This window comes from Mirounga angustirostris, unplaced genomic scaffold (assembly GCF_029215605.1).
Source record: "Mirounga angustirostris isolate CCGP_5_RB_7025 unplaced genomic scaffold, mMirAng1.0.hap1 SCAF_11, whole genome shotgun sequence".
NCBI classification, from domain to species: Eukaryota; Metazoa; Chordata; class Mammalia; order Carnivora; family Phocidae; genus Mirounga; species Mirounga angustirostris.
Genome location: NW_026991719.1, coordinates 26,878,218 through 26,900,502, shown reverse-complemented (window position 1 = coordinate 26,900,502; position 22,285 = coordinate 26,878,218). Strand labels below are relative to the sequence as shown.

Here is a 22,285-nt window from a genome sequence, read left to right as displayed (position 1 = left end):
CTCCACTGCCTGAGCAGTCTCATCTCCTTAGGTAGTTGTAATCCTTGTCTCTATGCATAATCATAGGCACTCAGTGGATGTTAACTGAGAAAATGGCTCCTAAATCTCCTTTTCTTCTCCCTAAACTTCAGACTTTGGTATTTATTTCCTTCTGGAAGGAATGGTACCTATCCAAGCTGAGCATATCATATCCTCTTACTCTGTTCTCCAAACAAATTCCCCCCTCATGTTAGTATTGGGTTTTTAATATTCTTCTTCGTTAATTTTATCCTAAATGTGCACATGAGGTGTTCTGGATCAGACACAGATTTCTTTTAGTTACCTAACAGGGAATATCATTGCCACATCCCCCCATCCTGGCCTTTGCCCCAAGTCTTACCCCTAGGGAGACGTGAGGAGAGCCAATGGAAAATGTTCCTACATGACTGGCTGCTTATTCCCTAGGCCAGAGACCAGGAAAAAGGGTTTTCCTTTCTTGTAAAGGGGAAGAAGGCCTTTTCCACCAGAAAGGGTCCCCTTCTCCTCCTGAAAGGGTCTCCTTGGAAACATAAAGGGCCTGAGTCCTAACTCCAACTTTTCTAGAAGCCAGACAACCCCACATGCCTCAGATTTTACAAAGGAAATGTCATCAAGGTCTGGGATTTTTTTTTCCCCAAGCTCTAAAGACCTAAAGAGATAGGCATTCCAGTCTTGCTGACAGCTTGGAGCTGAACCTGGGAACTTACTCTGGGCTCTAACCATTTGGTCCTCTTGGATGAGACAAATTAACTAGACACATGACTGCAGATCTAGTTCCCATGGTATGGGAAGTTTCTCAGGAGCCAGAGCTTTTTATAGGCGTGCTGAGAAATCTGGGAGAGTTTATTTCCTCACATGTAGGTTAATTGCACCCAGCATTCACTCATCTCCCCAACCTAGAAACTAGAAGTCTTCCTTGCTCCTTCCTCTCTCCATTCAGTCACCAAATTCCCACACCTCTACACACTAAACATTTCCCTACTCTATCCCTTTTTTTTTTTTTTTTTTTTTTTTTTGTACCTACTGCCCTGGGCCAGATCCTCATAATCTTTCACTAAATTCATACAGTTGCCTCCTAACTGGTCTCTCTAAATGCATTTCTGCCCTTCTAAAGTACTTGCTCTGGATTTATGTCAGGGGCATCTATATGAAACACACACGTGCCTATGCCACTCCAGGTTCCTGATTTGCTACAAGAGAATACCTAGGCTTCTTAGCAACTCACAGCTTAAGCTTCAATTTCTGAGTTAAAGGTCAAATATAGTTTAAGATAATGACACTGTCTTATTTCATCCCTGGATATGTCCTCTCCTTGTACTTTATGTGCTAGAAACCTGGCCTACTTGAGATAAGTGTACATGCCACACTATATTATGTCCTATGTCTTCACACCTGTATTTTCATCATTTTTCTTCCTCTAATCTGCACTTCCCAGGCTAACTCATGTTCATGCTTAAGAATTCTTTATGAATAATGTCTTCTCTAGGAAGCCTTTCCCAATTTCCTTTCCCAGATTGTGCAAACCTATAGCACTTTCCACACTGTGCTGAAATTAGGGGTGCCTGGGTGGCATAGTCGGTTAAGCATCTGACTCTTGGTTTCAGCTCAGGTCATGATCTCAGGGTCAAGATCTCAGGGTTGTGAGTTCGAGCCCCGCATCGGGCTCCCCACTCAGTGTGGAGTCTGCTTGAGATTCTCTCTCCCTCTCCCTCTGCCCCTCCCCCCCGCCACGTGTTCACACGCGCTCTAATAACTAAATAAATCTTTAAAAATAAAGAAATTATTTATGTGTTTGACTCTTCTACTGTATACAAGTTTCTAGATGGGAAGAGTTGTTTTGCATTCACTTTTCTCTAGTTTCTGATACAACCACTGACACATAGTAGCTCAACAAAGGGAGCCATTATTATTTTTATAATTACTGAAATCAGAGTCAATTGCCTCCTATCAAGTCCAAATGGAGAGACTAGAAAAAATAATAATTTTCTTGAAGTTGGGAAAATTAAATGTATGAGCAAGAGTTGTATATACATACACGCATGTGCACGCATGTGCACAGACACACACACACAAATTTCAAATGAAGTATTAGAGGGAGAATCAGCCTTACATGTAAGCAGAGTAAATAGTCCACCTACTCTGTATTATAATACCTACTCTGTGTTACTTCAAGGACACAAAAATATCTCACTGTACAGAAACTACATCCCCATCCACAGACTGAATCCTAATATTTCACTTACAGAATTTTATTATTTCAATTCAAACACTTTGCCTCTCTTTAGTGAAGTGTAACTAACTATGGAAGATGAATCATTTTGCAAAGTATCAAACTCAGGATTTTTCTGAATGATGAGGATTTTATTTATAAAAGTGTCAGATAATACAGTTCTGGAGCATTCCTACAACATGATATATCTGAAGTTCAAAGGAGATATAGCTGAATTTTCCCTCAAGGCTTAAAATCATTAGGTAACATTGCTAAAAATAGGACAGAATTGAAAAAAGATACAAAAAATTAAGCCCTAGCTTAGGGTAATTATTATTATTATTATTATTATTATTATTATTATTATTATTACTGTTGCTTTTACACTGATCAATTAATGTTTATGTGGTACTTGATACTTTCATTAACATCTTCACTTCTGAGATGGCAGAATCTGGTCAATGAGTATCTTTGATGGTTTCCAAGTATCTCTCAATTTATTCTAGCCTCACACGATGTCTCACAAGCCTTAGGACTCAATTATGTATGAAGTTTATTGTTTTCGCTCTGTTTCTAGTGTGTTAGTTTTCTCCCTTCTTTTCATCCAGAAGCTTCCTGAAGGCAGAAACTATGCATTCTGCTTTCCTTTTAACCCCCTGTATCCGTGAAGATTACAGATTAGAGATTAAAACTGATAACTAGCATAGATGACCCCAGGAGACAGATTCTAGGCCTATCCTTTTATAGAAACCTATTCCCACAATTCCTACATCCAGTATACATCAAAACATTTCTACCATTCTCAAAGAAGTCACATTGGATAATGTATTGGGTATTTTTCAGAAGTACTGAGTTTTTACATAGTTTACTGTTAATATTTCATTTTATTTGTTGTCAGATATTTTGACAGAATAAGCTGGTAGTTATGAATTGGATTGGCTGTATATTTCAGTACAACCTAAGTTCTTCCAAATGGCCCTTCAGGCTCCCTATGTTCTGGATAACCATTGTTTTGGGTGCATGAAGTATTCATTAGCCCTGCTAAGGCTTTGCAATGTGTATCTTGCAACTTTGGCTTCAGATTTCAAGTTTGGCAGTCAGGTTGTACAAATAAATCACTCTTATCTTAATGAAAAGGCATTAACATGTCTTAGAAGTTCCCCCCATGCTCTCCAGAATAGCTTTACAGACACAATGGCTTCTGATTAACAGGAAGATCCATATAGCCTTCTTTATCATTTTGTGACTATCGGTTTAAAAATAAAGGAGATAGAAATTGACCTGGGAATTCCATAACCAAGTTCTGAACACCCAGGATTAATTTTGAGAAGAATGCCACAAGCCAAATAAGCATTTCTTTTCATCTCATTTCACAGGCCTTCAAGAGGGAATTGAAAACGAAAGAACCTGTAATCATGAGTACTCTTGAGACCGTACGAATATTTCTGACAGAGCAGCCTTTAGAAGGACTAGAGAAACTCTACCAGGAGCCCAGAGGTAATTGAATGTGGAACTGTAATAACATATTGATAGAAGGATCAGTGGTGACAGAATGACCCATCCCTTCTTGCTGCCAGGGTCTGGATAGCTCTCATATTTTCTAAGTTAAATAGAATCGATTCAAATTAAACATAGATGTTGAAAAAGAAAAAGGAATCATAAACCACCATGCCTAAATCTGTTTGCACATTCATAAATAAACAGTAAAAGAGATTAGTGATCAGTTATTGAAACATTTAGAAAATAATAAACAAAAGAGATGATCTGTGAGAAGGAATTCTATTGTTACAAAGACTACAAGCTAATTTTCAATTTAAGAGCCTGACTGAAGTAAATTAGAGCTTGTGGTGTGCATTTCTCTACTCAGTAGCTTAAATGAATCTTGGATTATCTGAATGATAGAAAGTAGCACAGATACACTCAGGAGGACAGACTTGAGATGGGCCGGACACTATCAAAATTTATGCCGAAGTGTAAAGGAACCATTAATCAGCGGGTCCGTCTCTTGTTAGACTGTACTCTCTTTCTTCCAGTATGACCTTTTCAACAATGTTTTGTTTTTTTTTTAAATGAAAATGACTGTGGCCTAAAACCTTGTCATATTACCAATTTAGAGCTGCCTCCTGAGGAGAGAGCCCAGAATGTCACACGGCTCCTACGAAAGCAGGCTGAGGAGGTCAACACTGAGTGGGAAAAATTGAACCTGCAGTCTGCAGACTGGCAGAGAAAAATAGATGAGGCCCTCGAAAGACTCCAGGAACTTCAGGAAGCAACGGATAAGCTGGACCTCAAACTACGTCAGGCTGAGGTGATCAAGGGATCCTGGCAGCCTGTGGGTGACCTCCTCATTGACTCTCTCCAAGATCACCTCGAAAAAGTCAAGGTACCATCTATTGCTTTGCTTCAGGGCCCTTTGAGAGACTCAAAAGAGGTTCTAATCTGAACTTGAGTGCAGTATTTTCTTCTCATAAAGTTAAACATAGCGCCCTTAAGCTTTAGAAATCAGTCTGTCTTTCACAAATTCAAAATCATATTGCATGTGGTATTTTCTCTAAGAGGAGATAGTGATCTAATCATCTCTGTCTTTAGTAATGTGGAATGAAATATTAAAAAGGTACAGGGTGAAACAATCATTCTGATTTTGCTATTAGGAAATGAATTTAGGCGTTTGTACTAAAATGATCTGGGGTGTGTGTGTGTGTGTGTGTGTATGTTCTTTGTGAAACTTAGTATCAGAGTAGGGAAAAATATAACACTTGATCAAGAGCCAGGAATCTAGGCTTTGGCCTTTGTGCTAACTAAATTATATGACTTGGGTGAGTTATGGTACTGTTAATTGAGGCTGTTACTGCTGCCCTTCCCTTAGAAAGCAGTGTGTGTGATACAATTTTGAGTTGTATTAGTCCACTGCAGATATTAGGAAATATCATTATATATTTGGAATACTGTCCCCAAGACCAAAGTTAAATTCCCTTGTGTCACAAAGATGATACATATATTTATAAAGAAAGAATATACGTGTTTAGGAGTATCATTTTGAAAACCAGCAACTTGAAAACCTATTTTGTTTACTCATCTAGCATCAAAACCAACAAAAGTTCAAATTCAAAAGAAGTGAAATTCTCACCTGCACTCGGCGTGTTTGCCGGCAGTCTCATTCTGGAAGGTCTCTTCTCCCTTGCCCTCCGTGGCATTGTTTCATCCCCATTCTTCTTCTTCCTTCATTTTCCTTTATTTTCCTCAATTCTGAAACTCTCCTCACCCTTCAGATGTTGGCACACCAAAGTTTCTAAACTTAGCTCCATGCCCTTTGTATTGTGTAAATGCTCCCAATTTGAAATGGAGAGTATGGTGACAAATATCCATTTCCGGTCTGGATCTCCTGGCCACCCTCCTCCCCCATATGTCATTAAAGGAATCAAAATGCAGCCCTTCTGAAACCAAGTTCATTCATTCTCATGTTTGCCCATTCCTCTGCTGCTATCCCCTTTTACCCACCCTTTCTTCTTTGTTGCCAATGTCAAGTTGCTCAGGCTTGACATTTGAGTTCTTTCCTTAAGTCCTTCTACATTTTTACCAATTGCACTTGGCCACTCATTTTACCTCTAAATATATCTTTTCTATTTTCTCTCCTCTTTTCAACCAGTGTCCTGTTCCAGCCCCCAGAGTGTGGTACTCAGATTGTTGTATTATATTTCTTTAAATCCCATGCCAATCCCATTTTTAAGCCCATGTTCTGGCATATCATAAACACTACATTTTCTTTTTTTTTATGTTTTTATTTAAATTCCAGTTAGTTAACATACAGTGTTATGTTAGTTTCAGGTGTATAGTTGAGTGATTCAGCCCTTCCCTGCAACCCCTGGTGCTCATGACAAGTGATAAACACTGCATTTTAAGTATTTGGCTAATGAATGAGTGAATGAACAGTTTCTTTACTGGATGTCTACATTATCCGTCTTCATCCAACTCCAACCCAAAGTCATCGCAGGAGACTGCCTGCCACAGAATGAAGTCCAAGGAATGAAGAGGGCAGGTGGCCCTTTTCTTCCTAGCCCTGGTTGAAATTCCTGATTGTTACTCCCATCCTTCTTCAGCCATTCCATACACTCTGGCCCTACCACCCCTTTACCCAAATATGCCAGCTTTTCTCCTAACTCTCTGCCTTTGCAAATGCTCTTCCCTTGGCCTGGATCACCCCAGCCTTATGTGCCTAGTGATCTCCCACTCAGCCCTCAAGGCCCAGTTCAAACGGCTTCTGTGTTTGTAGTTTGTCCTGAGTTGTCTCCCACCCACAGCTCCCACCGAGCAGAAGAAATAGCCCCCAGTCAGTGCTTTCAGAGATCACCACACATCCTTCAGCTGTCACGCTTACATTTCCCATGTATTGTAGCTGGTCACTTAAAGCGAGGTTCCCATAAGCAAGGGTCATGCCATGTATGTTTGAATGCCCAGCTCCTAGCACAGTGTCCGCAACATAAAAAGGAATCTCATTCTACTTCTTTGTTCCTTCACTCCACTCTTGTTTATTAGCCACCATACAATGTGGCTCAGAGAAAGGAACATGTAGTTGTGAATGAAACAGACTTGGTCTTTGCCCACATGAAGCCTATTCAGTTGAACTGAATAGCTCTTCATTAAAATAGTAGGTGGAGATTTAAGAGAAGATTACAAATTTGACTGTATAACTTGGGAAATCTCTTCCACCCTAACATTCTATGACCCTATGTCTTGCAATTAAAGCAATGGTTAACACTGCTGGCCACTTGGAAATTAAAATAATGTTTTGAAGTGTATTACCTTGTATTTGTTCAGCGTTAAAAATAGTACTTTTATTCAAAAATATAGGAACTCCGTCTTTTAATATCTTCCCCCAAAATGACAAATGAGTTTAGGAGAATGTCCCAAAGGAACCGAATGAGTTGATTAATTAAGTGGCCAAATCTATAGGCTTTACAGCAGACATAAGGGATTCATTCGTTCACACAGATGCTTTGTAGTATCCTGAGTATGGATGGAGAATGTACGCAGCATGATCCAATAACAAAAAAAAAAATCACTCAAAGTAGAATGGCTCAAATGTCAGCTGACCCTCACTGAAGCCAATTTACATTTTTCCTTTCACTTCCCTTCTCTTACCTGGTCTTGACCCTAAGACCAAGTTTATTCCCACACCTTAATAGGTAAGATGCTCACTCTGATCCCAATAACAACCAAAACCTAGATGCACTCAATATTCCTTTCTAAAAGAGCTTGTACATGCCATCGCTTCAAATAAATCCATTTTCTCTGTTGCTTCTCAACAACACTCGGTTTGAAACTCTGAAGTTTTGGTGGTGATAGTTTATAGGGAGTGAATTTTATTAACTAAAACTTACTTTGAAAGAAGTAAAAGAGTACTTAAAACCACTGTTCCCATTTTTCTACTCAGCAATTGAAGCCCTCGGAGGCTCCATGCTGTAGGGAACTCCAAACTGATAGCTAGGCACGTAGCCAGAAGAGTATTTTATTTGCCCACTTCAGTCCATTTCCATCACCCCTAGTGACTCTAATGGAATACCCATCTCCACTCTCCTCTCATGTGTTAAAGAAGTTGTTATACAAGTAAACTATGGCATGTGTTTTTCTATGGGATTGAGTATTATACCATTTCATTAGCACATGTGGCTTTGCGATTTGGCGAATGGAAAGAACAGCAAAATGAGGTCCTGGGACCCTTTAGAAGTGGCATTGTCACTGGCTAATCATCTTCAGGATGGTGTACATATCATAAATCCAGAGAAAGGAACACAGTGTCAGTATTGACCATTTAGCTCACTCAGAGAATCTCAACCTTCCAAAAAGAGCTTCCTAGAATGAGCCCTAGAATGAAATCGAAAATGTAAATGCCTCTTTTTAAAATTCATGATTTCTATATACTGCTTATCAAATATTTCAAGGACACAATCATGATTTCTCACTGAACTGGAACTAACACGACTGCTTTTGTGACTGCACAGATATTCTTACTTGCCTTATCGTCACGGGGAGTAGGAAGAGCTCCTTGGATCACTAGGTGCTCCACTTAGATCTGTAAGTGGAATATCTGCAGGTTTTAAGAAAGCAGAAAAACTTTGGAACCTACTGTCTACCTAGGACATTTTCATTCTTGAGCACAGTTCCCGTGTGAAAAAGTTTGGGAGTTGTTGTTGCTCCAAGTTTTCCCTTTTGTTCTAATCTACCCTGGGTTCTTTACACAGAGTGGTACATCATTCCTGAGCCAGGAATATTTTACTGCCCTTAGTTTGCCCGTCGCCTCGAAACACAGTTTTTCACACCATCGCCATAATTCAACTCCCCCAGGCTGCCATTTGGGATTATGCAAATTTGTCGCAGCTATGTAGTTACTTCTTTTCTATTTTTTTTTTTTATCAGACTTTCCTTCCTGTGAAAGGTCAAGGACAGGGATTCTCTGAGTTTTTCCTTAAAGTTCTCCCGATTAAACATTTGGATTAGATCTTTTTGGAATTATCATTGAGAACAATGCAGTAACATGTGTAGTAGACCAGGGACTATAATGAAGCCTCCATGCCATCCTGACTTATGTATGTTCAGCATTCACATCTAAAAATGTAAGAAGATAACTGGCAAATGCATCTCCTCAGACCAACCATCCTGAGTCCCTGTGGTTTGGTTTATCTGAGAAATATATCAAAGAAATTCTGTCTCAGACTTCGACACTGAGAAAAGCATGTATGTTTCCTCCTGATAGTGAATGTGAAATGTGATGTAACATAGTAGAATTTCATCTTCACGTTGGCAAGCAAAAGCTTTCTGCCAAGTTCACTCAACTCTCTCTTCCCTTACTGCTTTTCTCATCTTAACTCTGGTTCTAATGTTTTATTAATTTTGTTATATTTGTCATTTATATGAGCCAACTTTCAACCCTTTCTCATATGTGAGTTTTATAGAGAAAGCTTATAGCCCATTCTGATAGAGTTAAGGGATGCAAGGTTAGACAGAACCATCACAAACAGGGCAGCCCTAAGAATGATTCAAAATATGAGAGCTCTCTCAACTCTGAGTAAAGAAATGATATCTCCATGATGAACGAGGTGTACTGCCCATAGTTGGAAAAGAAAAGTTCCCCAATATTTTGTTAATGGTTATAGACAGCAAATGAATTGCTCTGTGGAGGCTTTTGTTGTTATTTTCCTACAAATGCTGTGTGTATTAAGTAACCTTTGATTGAGAAAAAAATACAAACAAAAAAGATGTAAGCCTTTGTAACTCTGGGTTAAATATGGAACTAGCACCTGTCATCTGAAGTAACCTGGTTTTATCCCGTTTTTTTTTTTAATCTCGTTTTTTAAAGCATGCATCTGTGATGTTTAAAAGCATATGATTTGGCCTTTAATATCTTGGAATACTTCTACAAGAAGGCATATTATGGTAAAGCCTCACTTACATACTTTGAAAGTGTCGTGTTTCTTTTTTAAAATAGAACGGTCATTGTTGCCTTTAATAGAGCTTAGAAACTAAAGTAGGAATTCGTCATCTTAAAAATCCTGACCAAATTATTTGTTCTGTGTACAGTAAATTGTAAGTTAGTGTTCCAGGAGAGCTTATTCCTTAGTTCCCATGTATTCTCTTTCATTTCTTGCTTTGTTTATAAAGCTGAAAGCAAATTCCTTAGGACAGCAGTGTCAAATCACGCTTCTTACCCAAGGCATCTGATTTTAGCGAGTGCTGTGTGTGTTTTAAAAGCCTCTACCTCGACTTAAGCAAATAGAACCTTCGCTTGCCAGGCTATTCCCATCCTGCCTTTGAAACTTCTGAAAAGCCAGTGCAGAGTAATTGTTTCAGACATCTGCTTAGCATACTTTGAAGTGCATATAAGTTCTTTTTCAGTTTCATTTGAACCCCAGCTGTCTTCACCGAAGTCTATAATCAATCTGAATTAAGTTGTCCTACTTCTCCTAATAAGTCTCTTATTAAGTTCTGCATCAGCCTCTTAGGGAGACTTACAAGCTAATTCATGTAGAATTGCCATTTTCTACTAATTCATTTGTCAGCTCTCCAAATTCCAACGAAAACAATTGCAAAGACTATTAATTTGGCTCTTCATAAACAACTTATGTAAGTGTAATATACATTGGAACTGAGCAAACGATTTAAAACAGTGGGTGGGAGGAAATGAATTGATGACATTCAACACGCTTTCTTTTTGACTGTTTCGAGATGCTGTCTACATTCAAAGCATAAAGGCCTTTATTTAGTAAGAGAAACATCCTTCTGCTTTTACTTTCATAAATAAGATAATTACTGAGTGAACTTTACTTAAAGATAGGGAAAGGCTTTAGAACAGTTGGAAAAGGAACACGGGTTGTTTTTTTTTATTATTATTGAACTTATTTTAATTTGGACTTCTTTGTATTCCTTTGATGGGCTGTGATAAAAGAAGGAGCTAGAATTGGTTACCATTGTTATTGCATTAAATCAGAGTTGTACAGCTTCTCTTCTGGTCATGGGATATTTAGGAGAACATGGATAATCAAAATGTTCAGCTAATGAGTTCATCTGACATTTTTCTTCTAAGGAAGTATTTAATGAGATAATAAAAATTTCTCCAAAGAATGTCATCCTTCCTACTATTTAAAAACAACCATATCAAAACCTGATCCTTTAATATGCCAATCCTGTTTACTGAGGATTTACTCCAGAAGCTTTGTTTGTGGCTGGTCGTAATTATAAATACTATTCCTCAAGAGTCTTAGATCATAAAAAGACTCTTCTAAACAAAAGCTTAAGTAATAGACTGTCGGCATTAATGGATCTCAGAACTCATTCATTCATTCATTCATAACATGGTTAAAACCTATACCCAGAGAAGTCTGATCTCATTATGGAGTGTGAATGTTTAATTTATTTCATGAATAAAATTGTATTGGGGATCATATTAATGGCAGCTTAGTTTTTCTCAACATATTATTTTATGGCACCAAGCCGAGGGAGCAAGAATTTGTATTAGCTTGTGCGTTTGTGTGCATGTACCACATTATTTACCTGACATTCCATATTTCCTTAGAAAATGGAAGCATACAGTCAATGTATATTTTCATTCTCCTTTGGAATCTACCAAAGTCATAACAAGTTTAAAGTTCACAACTATGTTGCTCTCCTACCGTAAGCGCAATAAGGAATGATTTGAGAACAAATAACCCAAATATTGGGCTCCTGCTGTGTTCCTGTCATGCTCGGCAATTACGATTTTCAGAATTACACGGGGAACGTTGGCACCAATATTATGCCTTAGGCAACCTTACATTAACTAAGTTAAACAATGGCATTGAATAATTATTCTTGGTAAACCAGTTCTCTGGGTATTATGGGAACACATGTGCTTATGAGACTAATGTAACCGTATCATTTGAAGACGGTTAACTTTTTCATAATAGGAAGAGTACATTTTTTTTCGTAGTAAGATTATTTTATACTGAAATAATATTTTGGGTTACATTTTACACAGTGCTTCTCAAACTCTTCTACTTCTCTTCTCTTTACGGCCAAGGAGACTGTTATCTTCCCCTCCCAACTGCTTACCTCCTTTTACCAGGAGCATAAAGTTCCTTGGATGTTTCTTGTTTTATTTCATACATCTCATGTCAGTTTTGTGATCCTCTCTGTAAGGTATTTGTTGTGTTTTAATATCAAAGTGTTTTTCTCCAAAAAGTGAAATAAACCCCCCAGGACATTTATCCATGGGTATGAAAGCATAATTTGAGAAGCATGATATGAAAAATTGCCCAGTTTGCACAGGCTTCATCTTTTTCCGTCAGCTACTTTTTTTATGTACACATCCACAAAGAGCAGATCCTTGCCATTTAAGATTTATCTTTTGCAGTTTTATCTGATCACTGTGACCCACAAGGTCCATGACTTAAAGCTTTTTGTAATTTTCAACACGTATCCTTTGAGGCTTCTGTGCAACAGTCAATTAACTAATGACTTAACTTGTGTTATAGGTCACGTTCCCTGGAAACAGACCCTGAGAAGAGGGGTCTGGGTGCACATTGATTTATAGACAGTCTGCTTTCAGGAGAAGACTATATGGGAGTTAGGGAAGCATAATAAGGGAGAAGAGCCAAGCAAGTATGCCATCTCCAGCAAAATCTAGCTCTGTCCTGATCCACACAGAGAGAGTGCTGGAGTATAAACCACACAACAGAGTTGTCCTTTCACACCCCAGCTAATCGCTGGGGGGTGGCCAGCAGTATGCTGGTAAACATGTATCAGTTAGCTCTGAGGTGGAGTGAACACTGATTTGTGGCGTTTTCCAGTTGTGGGGTCCATACTCCCACCAGGGCAGATTCAAGCTACCAACGTGATCTCACTGAATGCAGAATTGGGAAGAGAAGCACACAGCAGACTCTTGGGTTCTGCTCTATCACACCACTGGCTGTGGCCCACCCCTGGAGACATAAGTTACCTCCTGAGCCAGGAGTGTGTGTTGCCTCCTGGGCTCGGGACCGCCCATCAGCAGAGGTCACCTTTCTGAAGAAGAGAGGCAGCTATGAGACGTTGGTGGCCATTAGTCACAGCAGGTGGGGGACAGATGCCCAGGCCAGGGAAAGTGTCTCCTACAACTGGCCAGTGACCCTAGTAAGCCACTCAGCCTCCGCATCTCGACATGGCCTTTTTAATGCTGTTTCGTTCTTGCACATGTAATAATTATCTAGAATCGATGAAGATTTTGTTTCTTCATGAAAAATCTACCCTCCCTGTGCCCCAGCCCCCTAGGTACTTATTGGAATTGATAATGCAAGAGAAGAGTTAATGAAAAAGTCTTAAGAAAGTGATGATTATAAGTAAGAAAATGACTTCATAAGTGACTTGGGCTTCATAGTTATGTAATCTATAAGAGTCTGAATTGAGCAGATATTTATGAATTTGGGGATTCGAGTTATCGAGACATAGTCATTGAGAATGTCAAGAATTTTCTTTGGCAGTGGTTCTTACCTTAGTGGGCCTCAGAATCACCTGGAGGGCTTGTGGAAACCCAGATCTTCTGATTCAGGGGTTCTAGAACAGGGCTGAGAACCTGCATTTCTAACCAGTTTCCTGGAGATGGTGATGCTCTTGTTCAGGGACACTTTAAGAACCACCATTCCATTGTGAAGCTGTAGTATATATATATATAAATACATATTTTGTTTATTGTTAATAATCCATCCATTCTTCAATAATTCTTCCATAAATATATCACTTATTACTTCTTTTATATTTATCAACATCCAGAACATTTAATTTAAAAAATGAATGCAGGCCACATGGCCTTCTGTGAGAGTGATTGATAGCTTAGATAGGGAGCACAGTTTCACTCAGAAACCTTGAAATGAATAATGGCCTACCCTTTCTGAGTCTCTCTTGTGGAGGACATTCGTGATTATGTATTCCAATTTTCCTGTTGGTATTTTACTGGCATTCAGACAATTTGGGGGCTGCTTCAGATGATTTAGAGGTTAACTTGCCTTCCCACTATTGATACTTTCAAATTAAGATATTTAGTCACGTAATTTTTTTGCCCTGTCTACATGTTATCACATTCACCAATGACAACAATTAAATTTAAAAATTCTCCTCAGATCGTCTCCCTCTCCCTCTGCCCCTCCAGCTCATGCTCCCTCTCTCTCTCTCTCTCTCTCTCTCTAAAATAAATAAATAAATCTTCAAAAAAAATTCTCCTCAGAATTTCCTGCTCACCATACTGAATAGAAGCAAGTACTTTACAGAGTTTCTGAAATCAAAGACCTTCAGAATAGTTGGGACTGTTCAACTTTTGAAAATTAAAACCTGCTTGCTAGATACGAATACCGGGTAGCTTATCCAGGAGTTCCTACATTTTATAACTTGTCACCCCATTGAGGCTCTGTGTTCAGGGGAGGAGGGTATATGTGTGGAGAAATGGAGACAGATGTGGGGTGACCCTGGGAGAGAAATGGGGAGGAAGCAGGAAGTAGTCTGAACTGCAGTGACTGGGGAAGGGGGATTTTTTTTCCCCAAAGGTGGTACAAAATCAGTCCATTAAATGCCTGTGAAAAAAAATTCATTGTTGTGGTGTGGGGTGAGTGGTATATGTACAAAGAATCATGGGATAAATATAATAGAAACAAATGTCTTTAAATATGCTTTGATCTTAAACAAGAAACATTCCAAACAAACTTTCCCCTTTATTCTGGGTTCCTGGTGGGGGTAGGGGTGGGGGTTACATTAAAAGTAATTCCATTAATGTTCAATGTGAAATTGAAATAACTATGTATAAACCCACTCAAATCAAGTATACATTAAATAATTGAGTTAACTGAATTAGGCAGGGTAAGGGCACATTGATTTTCAATGTTTTTTAAAAATTGGTCCACATATCATTGTTATGGTTTTGTTTGTAAACTTCAATATTTATTAAGTTTCCCACAGTGTGTTCAGACCTGAAATGTCAAACTCTCTTAACCAGAATGAGGCTGGAGAATCTAACACTAAGATAGATTTCTATTTCCTTTTAAAGAATCGATTTTTATGGTGAATTTTTTCTCTTCATGCAGCGAAGAGCCTGCTGGTTCTGTTTCAAAGCACCCATGTTTTTAGAAGTCTTATTCCCTGCGATTCCACATTATTATGGACTCAGTGGGCTAATTTAGAACTTTTTCCTATCAGACATTCAAATCCTATTATCATGATCTTAACATGGCATTAAACAAGTTGGTGAAGAGAATAAAGTCAATTTTTCAGCCATATATGCCAAAGTATAGTAATTAATTAAGTAGAAAAACTCAAGTGAGTGTGGGAAGTAAGCAGTATATATTGTTTTTCAGAGCCAGTGGCAAACCAACACTGAGTTTCATCTTACTTACTTATTTTCCTACTTTAAAACATTTTAACCCAATTTGGAATCTTAATTTAAATCCTACTAGGTCTTAATTAAATAATTCTCATTTAATCGCCCTGTGGTTTAAGGCTTTTGTGTGTCCCAAGGACAAGTAGGCCACATGCAACAACATTTCACCCACTTCCCCCTCCACTTGTCAGTTATATTTCTAGCAGGGACAGGGCTAAAGCCAGAGAATGGTTCATTGTTGTCAGCCTACACAAACCCAGGACTGGAATCGCCACAATGGTGACCCAATAGAATGGTAACTTGTGTGCATCCAGGAAAGCATAAAATTAAAAGAAATATAAGCTAAACAAATAAGCATAAGTTCCATTGACCCTTTGGCTCACACAGGCAATAAAATATTACCTTTGGAAGCACCCTGACATTTTGTTATAAAGGTTGAAAGAAGACATTTCCAAGGTTGTCTCAGTGTTGAAATTGCCCGGGGGTTGGGGTTGAGTGTCAGATGCAAGATGGGTCTTAATGAAATCTGACCCACTTTGACTTTCAAAAAAAATCTTGAATTCTAAGTGAAAAGATTTTTTTTCAGATTTTAAAGCCTTTTTTCAACTGAAATAGTATTCTCCTTTAAATAATCAATACAGCATTACTCACACAGATTTTTGAGGATGCTAAGTCATACTCCTTTTTTGGAAAAGAAAAAAATCTATTACTATTAAAGTGTGATGTCTTTGTTACTTGAATACTAATCGCTTTTTTTTTTTTGAGAATGTGCATCTTTTTATTCTTATGTTAATCCCCATACATTACATCATTAGTTTTAGATGTAGTGTTCCATGATTCATTGTTTGTGCATAACACCCAGTGCTCCATGCAGAACGTGCCCTCCTCAATACCCACCACCAGGCTAACCCATCCTCCCACCCCCTCCCCTCTAGAACCCTCAGTTTGTTTCTCAGAGTCCATCATCTCTCATAGTTCGTCTACCCCTCCGCTAATCGCTTTTTTTTTAAAGCTAGGTTGGCCAATGACATTGAGGTTTTTTTTTTTTTTAAATAACATTTAAGTACGTTGATTAGACAGCTTGACACTTAGACACATTTGTGTAAGTAGTAATTTATTCATCATTCACACATACTTAAGTGGACATTATCATGATAGCAGTTGTCAGAACAGAACACAGCAAGCTATGAATTTAGATCTTATTTTAAGATGTGATCAGAAAAATTGGGAATATATTGAAAATGAAAACGCTCAATAATATGGTGAAAAACAGGAAAAACTGCGTCAACTCTTGGTTCCACTTAAGAGGCTAGATCTTTTGCACACATGTGTATGTATTGAGATAAAAGTAATAACCACTAGGTTGCCTGGGTGGCTCAGTCAGTTAAGCATCTGACTTAGTTTCAGCTCAGGTCTTGATCTCAGGGTCATGAGATAGAGCCCAACATCAGGCTCCACGCTCAATGCAGAGTCTGCTTGTCCCTCTCCCACTCCTTCTCTCTCTCTCTCTCTCTCCCTCTCCCCCTCTCTAAAATAAAATAAAATCTTTAATAATAATAATAGTAACAGCCACTAATGTATCTGGAGGGACAACGTGGCCTGCAAGTAAATACATGACTTTCCTTTCAGCCTAGGGATATAATGAAATGAAGATAAACCATTACAAAAAATTTAACAATCTAATTTTTAGACATGCTGTTGCATCGATTTTAATGAAGAAAATACATTTTATGTTCATTTCATATCTCTTTTGTTGCTCTATTTGTAGGAAAGAAAGGTATTTTGGAAGGACTAAAATCATTTATTAAACTCAGGAGCTACAATAATCTGAAAAGAAAAGTAGACACAGAAGGGCATTTTACAGTCCTTTTCGGCCCTCTTCCACTTAATTATTTTTATCTCAGCTCTTAGAAAATTTATATTCATCTCTGGCTCAGTTCTGTTTTCGTATCTCTAAGTTGATAGCAGTATGTTGCCTGGAAAATCAATTCAGCAAAAATTCATTTTGTTTCAGTAGTGAGTACCTTCCCCATGGAAGTAAAATTAAATAATTGTGCCCAGTATAAAGCAAACTAGGTGTAGCATATCACACAGGTAACCTCACAACCCTAGATTCCTCGATTAATTATTATTCATGCATGCCGAGGTAGCTTGATTCGTCTTAACAGCAAAAAAGTATCTCTCAGGAGCTACTACGTACAAGACCATACCATACTTTGTCCTGCCTTTGCTTGATCCAAAATGTGACATTCGGTAGCAAGGGGTACGTTTTGACTTGGGATTTGTTTATTTATAAGCCTTGTGTAATAACAATCACCATTTAAATAAAATCCTAACCATTAGAGTTAGGTTGCACAGTTACAGGAACGTGGTCTCTTTTGTACACTGCCATTTCCCTGGTGCTTAAACATTCCTTGGCATAAATAGGTGCTCAATAATATTTTTTGGAATGAGTGAATAAATAAACTTGCACAAAAGCATGGGACAAAATGGTCTCTTTCAGACACATAAGACCTGTACAAATTATTTTACAGATGCTTTGCTCCCATTTGCCACCATTCTAATTTGAGCCATTGTTACTTCTTGCCCGAATCTACAGGCACTCATTTTCACTCTTTTCTCCTTTCTGAAATGACTGCAGGCTTACACTGGTCTACCTGAGATTTTCTAGATGAACGTGCCAGGCCCCGGAAGAGCATGACCCTACTGTGATTCCCCACTTTATCTACTCAGGGAGTTGCTCCTGACCTGCCTCAGTCTCCTCTGTGTGACACAACTTCTCATAGCATGATTACAACTGTTCTTTCCATAACCCACGGAATGTGTATCTCTGGTCATGAATGTGAGTCTGGCAGGAGGCCCGTTTTCCCAGTGAGTAGTACACATATACATAGTACGTATATGCATACTACATAGTAGATATAACATAAGTGGTTTCGACTGAGTAGTCATAAAATCTAACTAAAAGAGTTGCTGAGAATATGCCAATTCCCCTTTGCAGAAACCTTCATTATCTGGCCTGCAAAGGCTGCTCATTCATACCCACCACAACACCGCTCCAAGAAAACACCCACGAAGGGCGCCTGGGCCGCTCAGTCAGTAGGGTGTTGGACTTTTGATTTCGGCTCAGGTCATGATCTCAAGGTCACGGGATCAAGCCCCAGCCAGGCTCCACGCTGAGCTGAGTACAGAGTCTGCTTCAGATTCTCTCTCCCTCTGCTCCTTCCCCCACTTCTAAGTGCGCTCTCTCTCTCTCTCTCTCTGCTCACTCTTAAATAAATAAATAAATAAATAAAATCTTAAAAAAAAAAACCACGATTTAGTTTTCCACAACTTCCCTGTACTTCATGCTTCACCTTATTAAAGACTATTTGTCCTTCCCCAAACACATTAAGCTTTTCTACTTCTTACCCTTCGTTCAGGCTCTAAACAAGTATCTTCTCTCCTCTTACCATGCTTCCTCTTCCTTTACCGGTTTTACGTCTAGTTCAAGGAGACCTTCCAAAGGGACATGATAGAGGAAGGAAGAAAGACAGGACTCCCCCTGCTCCACCCCAGAGGAGGTATTCGAAGTTAGCTCCAGTGCCGCAGCTGCCCGAAAAAGGATCTAAGTCTGTGGCTCTCAGGGATGAGCTTACTACCCTCTGCTTTGCAGAGTCTCCATGAACCAGACCAGATAAGACCTTGTGTGACTTGGTGTTCCCCACGTTGCCTGACGCAATGCTTAACGAGTTGTAGGTGGAGTAAAAGAAGGAGAAATAGAGCCAAACTTCTCATTCATCTTTGCAACAGTCCTGAGGTGGCCATGTTCCTATCCCCATTGTACACTAGAGGAAATGCATGCAAATAGTTGTAAATGAATTTTTTCTCTAGTAGAAAACCCCAAACATGAGAGAGAAGAGGAGAGAGGGAAAGACAGAGTGAGAGAGAGGGAGACGCAGATCATCCCTCTTCTCAACCCCAACATCTATAAAGTAAATGTTGAGCAAAGTAGACAAAGGTATCTCTGTCTTTGAAGAGATAGCCTTCTATGCCAAGGCTCACCAGTTTAGCAGTAGAGCCCGGGTTGGATTTCAGCCCCCTTGGTCCGCTTGGGCCGAACACTCTACGACTACACATGGAAACCCTGGCTTGGAGCTTTGTATCTTTTCCTATATAAATATTCTTAAAGTTTTTATTCAGCCTTGCCACAGTGCCCTCCAGAAGACTATGCCAAGGTGTATCACCATCAGCAGAACATATTTTCCTTAAAGAGATTACTTCTCCTTTTTTCCTACTTGCTCTATTTCTCTGAAAACTCTCTGGTTGGCACCCAAAATGAGAATATGATGTTCTTGCTCAGAGGCTTAGAGGTATGTCAGAAATGAGCACAGGCTCCAACATAAAATAAATCGAGTTGGGACGCCTGGGTGGCTCAGTCGGTTAAGCATCTGTCTCTCTCTCTCTCTCTCTCTCTCTCTCTCTCATGAATAAATAAATAAAATCTTTAAAAAAAAAAAAAAGAAAAAAAATGCCTTTTAAAAAAACAGAAAATAAATCGAGTAACCGAGCTAAAGAATTCGGTTATGGAAGCTGAAGTACATAAGCTGGCTTCTTTTTTTAAAGATTGTATTTACTTATTTGACAGAGAGAGAGCACAAGCAGAGGGTGAGGCAGAGGGAGAGGGAGAAGCAGACTCCCCGCTGAGCAGGGAGCCCGATGCAGGGCTCGATCCCAGGACCCTGGACTGAGCCACCCAGGCACCTCTAAGCTGGCTTCTTTTATTTAAGAATTCAGTGTCAGATTTTTATAGGAAACTGTGGTGATGAAGTAATTTGAGAATAGCTGTTGGTCTGAAGTATTAGCAATTAATGCAAAAAGGCCTAATTCTCTTGATTGTTTCTTCTTTAATAAAATTGTATTGAGGGATTATCATGTGCTGGATCCAGGCATACCCTGGTGAAAAAAATAATATAGAATTGCCTTAATGAAGATTAGAGTCTTGGGATGGGATAGATGATGAATTAATAAATAGGCAAATGTATATGCACTTTGAAATTGCTAACTGGGCCAAGAAGGAAGGGTGCTAAGAGGGAGAGATATAGGGAGAGCTCTCTTTAAACAGGGAAACCAGGGATGGGCTCATTTTCACGGTCCCATTCAGTGAGATCTGAGGTTCATGAATGAAAGCCAGCCGGGCAGAGAGTACAGATGTAAAAGTCCAGGCTGAGGGAATAGCATACACGAAGGCTCTAAGCCAAGAATAAGTTTGGTCAGTTCTAGGAACACAGCATTTTCCAAGTTCTTGTTAAAAATGCCTACATCTCTGGGCGCCTGGGTGGCTCAGTTGGTTAAGCGACTGCCTTCGGCTCAGGTCATGATCCTGGAGTCCCGGGATCGAGTCCCGCATCGGGCTCCCTGCTCGGCAGGGAGTCTGCTTCTCCCTCTGACCCTCCTCCCTCTCATGCTCTCTGTCTCTCATTCTCTCTCTCTCAAATAAATAAATAAAATCTTTAAAAAAAAAAATGCCTACATCTCAAGCCCACCCTGGGCCTACAGAATCAAAAACACTGAAGACAAGGGGCACCCGGGTGGCTCAGTTGGTAGGGTGTCTGACTCTTGGTTTCGGCTCAGGTCATGATCTCAGGGTCATGAGATCGAGCCCTGCGTTGGGCTCTGAACTCAGCTCAGAGTCTGCTTCAGATTCTCTCTCCCTCTCTCTCTCCATTTCTCCCCCCCACTTGTATTCTCTCTCTCTCTCTCTCTCTCAAATAAATAAATAAATAAAATAATCTTTAAACAAACAAACAAATAAATAAAACACTGGGGGCAGGAGCTTGTGGGCTCTGCATTAACGAATGCTCTGCAGTGACATTGGGGCACGCTCTTAGTGAGAATCCCTGCCTTACGGGGAGGTTGGAGCCTTGTAGGGAAAGGTGAGAGCAAGACGGGGCAGCAGTAGTAAATGTGGACACAGACCGTGAACATTTTAGACCGTCAGATCCATTTGCAAATCCAAAAACCTGTTAACTGTAAAACCTAAGCTGTCTAAAATAACTCCCGAATTTGAATATCAATGTCCTTGTGGTTGATATTTTGCAAGGCTTATGGATTATTACTTATTTTTAAATAAGTTAAACAGATTTCATTAACTGACATTTCACTTGATGTTTTGTCACATATAATTAAAATTTCTCAGATAGAAAATATTGGCATTTCTTCTGTTTCCTTAGCAGCCTAAAAACATGGCTTGCTTGAATGATTTATTTATACTCATTAGAGACCTTCTTATTTTATTTTATTTTTTTTTTAAGATTTTATTTATTTATTCATGAGAGACAGAGAGAGAGAGAGAGAGAGAAGCAGAGGGAGAAGCAGGCTCCCAAGGAGCAGGGAGCCCGATGCGGGACTCGATCCCAGGACGCTGGGATCATGACCTGAGCCGAAGGCAGACGCTTAACCATCTGAGCCACCCAGGCGCCCGAGACCTTCTTATTTTAATTGTGCATATTTTGCATTTAGCCTCTGCAGAACACACGTGATTGACCTTCTTATTTCTTTTAACTATGTCATGCAAAAGCTGTGGAAAACTGGAAATGTTTTTGTTTGGGGTTTTTTGGTTTGTTTGCTTCTTTTTTTCTGTGAAGAGAAAATAATTAGGTTTCACAGTTAGGATTACAGAAATAAGTTTCCAAGGAAATTAAAGTCACTAGATGTGTACAACTTGTTCTTTTAAGTAGACACCTGTCCTTCGTGATCAATTTTGTCTTGTTTCTCATTTCTAATTTATATCTGTGAAGGCAAAATGAACAACATGCATAAAAAAGAAGATAGGCATTATTAGTGTGGTAGAGCTGTAATTCAGCTCTTACTCTCAGAACCTTGAGGTTATGAGCTTCATAGTGAAGCCATGTCCGAAAAGATGAAGAATGACGATGGATGCAAATGAGAAAATGTTAAAAAAGAATTTATGCTTTTGTGTTCGGGTGTGCATTCTTTTTCCAGAAAATGAAGAGAAACTAGAGATCCTTTTTTCATAAAAACACGGGGATTCTTTATGGGAATAACACAGCAGTTGCTATTCTTTGAATGCCACAAATGTGGAACTGTGGTGTCTCTGAGGGCAAACCATAGCTAAAATATAATTACTGATAATTGTTTGGGAAATGAAAGCCCTGAATTTCTTCATGCCTACAAGCTTCATATTG

At 39.2% G+C, this 22,285-nt stretch overlaps 1 protein-coding gene across 10 annotated transcripts in view; it reads left to right on the top strand.

Moving 5' to 3' along the window:
- The window catches only part of DMD (dystrophin), a 2,113,108-nt gene that overhangs the window by 1,774,624 nt on the left and 316,199 nt on the right, over positions 1 to 22,285 (top strand). For all 10 annotated transcript variants that reach the window (XM_064573900.1, XM_064573902.1, XM_064573903.1 and 7 more), the window contains 2 exons: positions 3,604 to 3,724; positions 4,342 to 4,610. In XM_064573900.1, the coding sequence (XP_064429970.1) occupies positions 3,604 to 3,724; positions 4,342 to 4,610 (390 nt within the window). The remainder of the gene's footprint in view (positions 1 to 3,603; positions 3,725 to 4,341; positions 4,611 to 22,285) is intronic.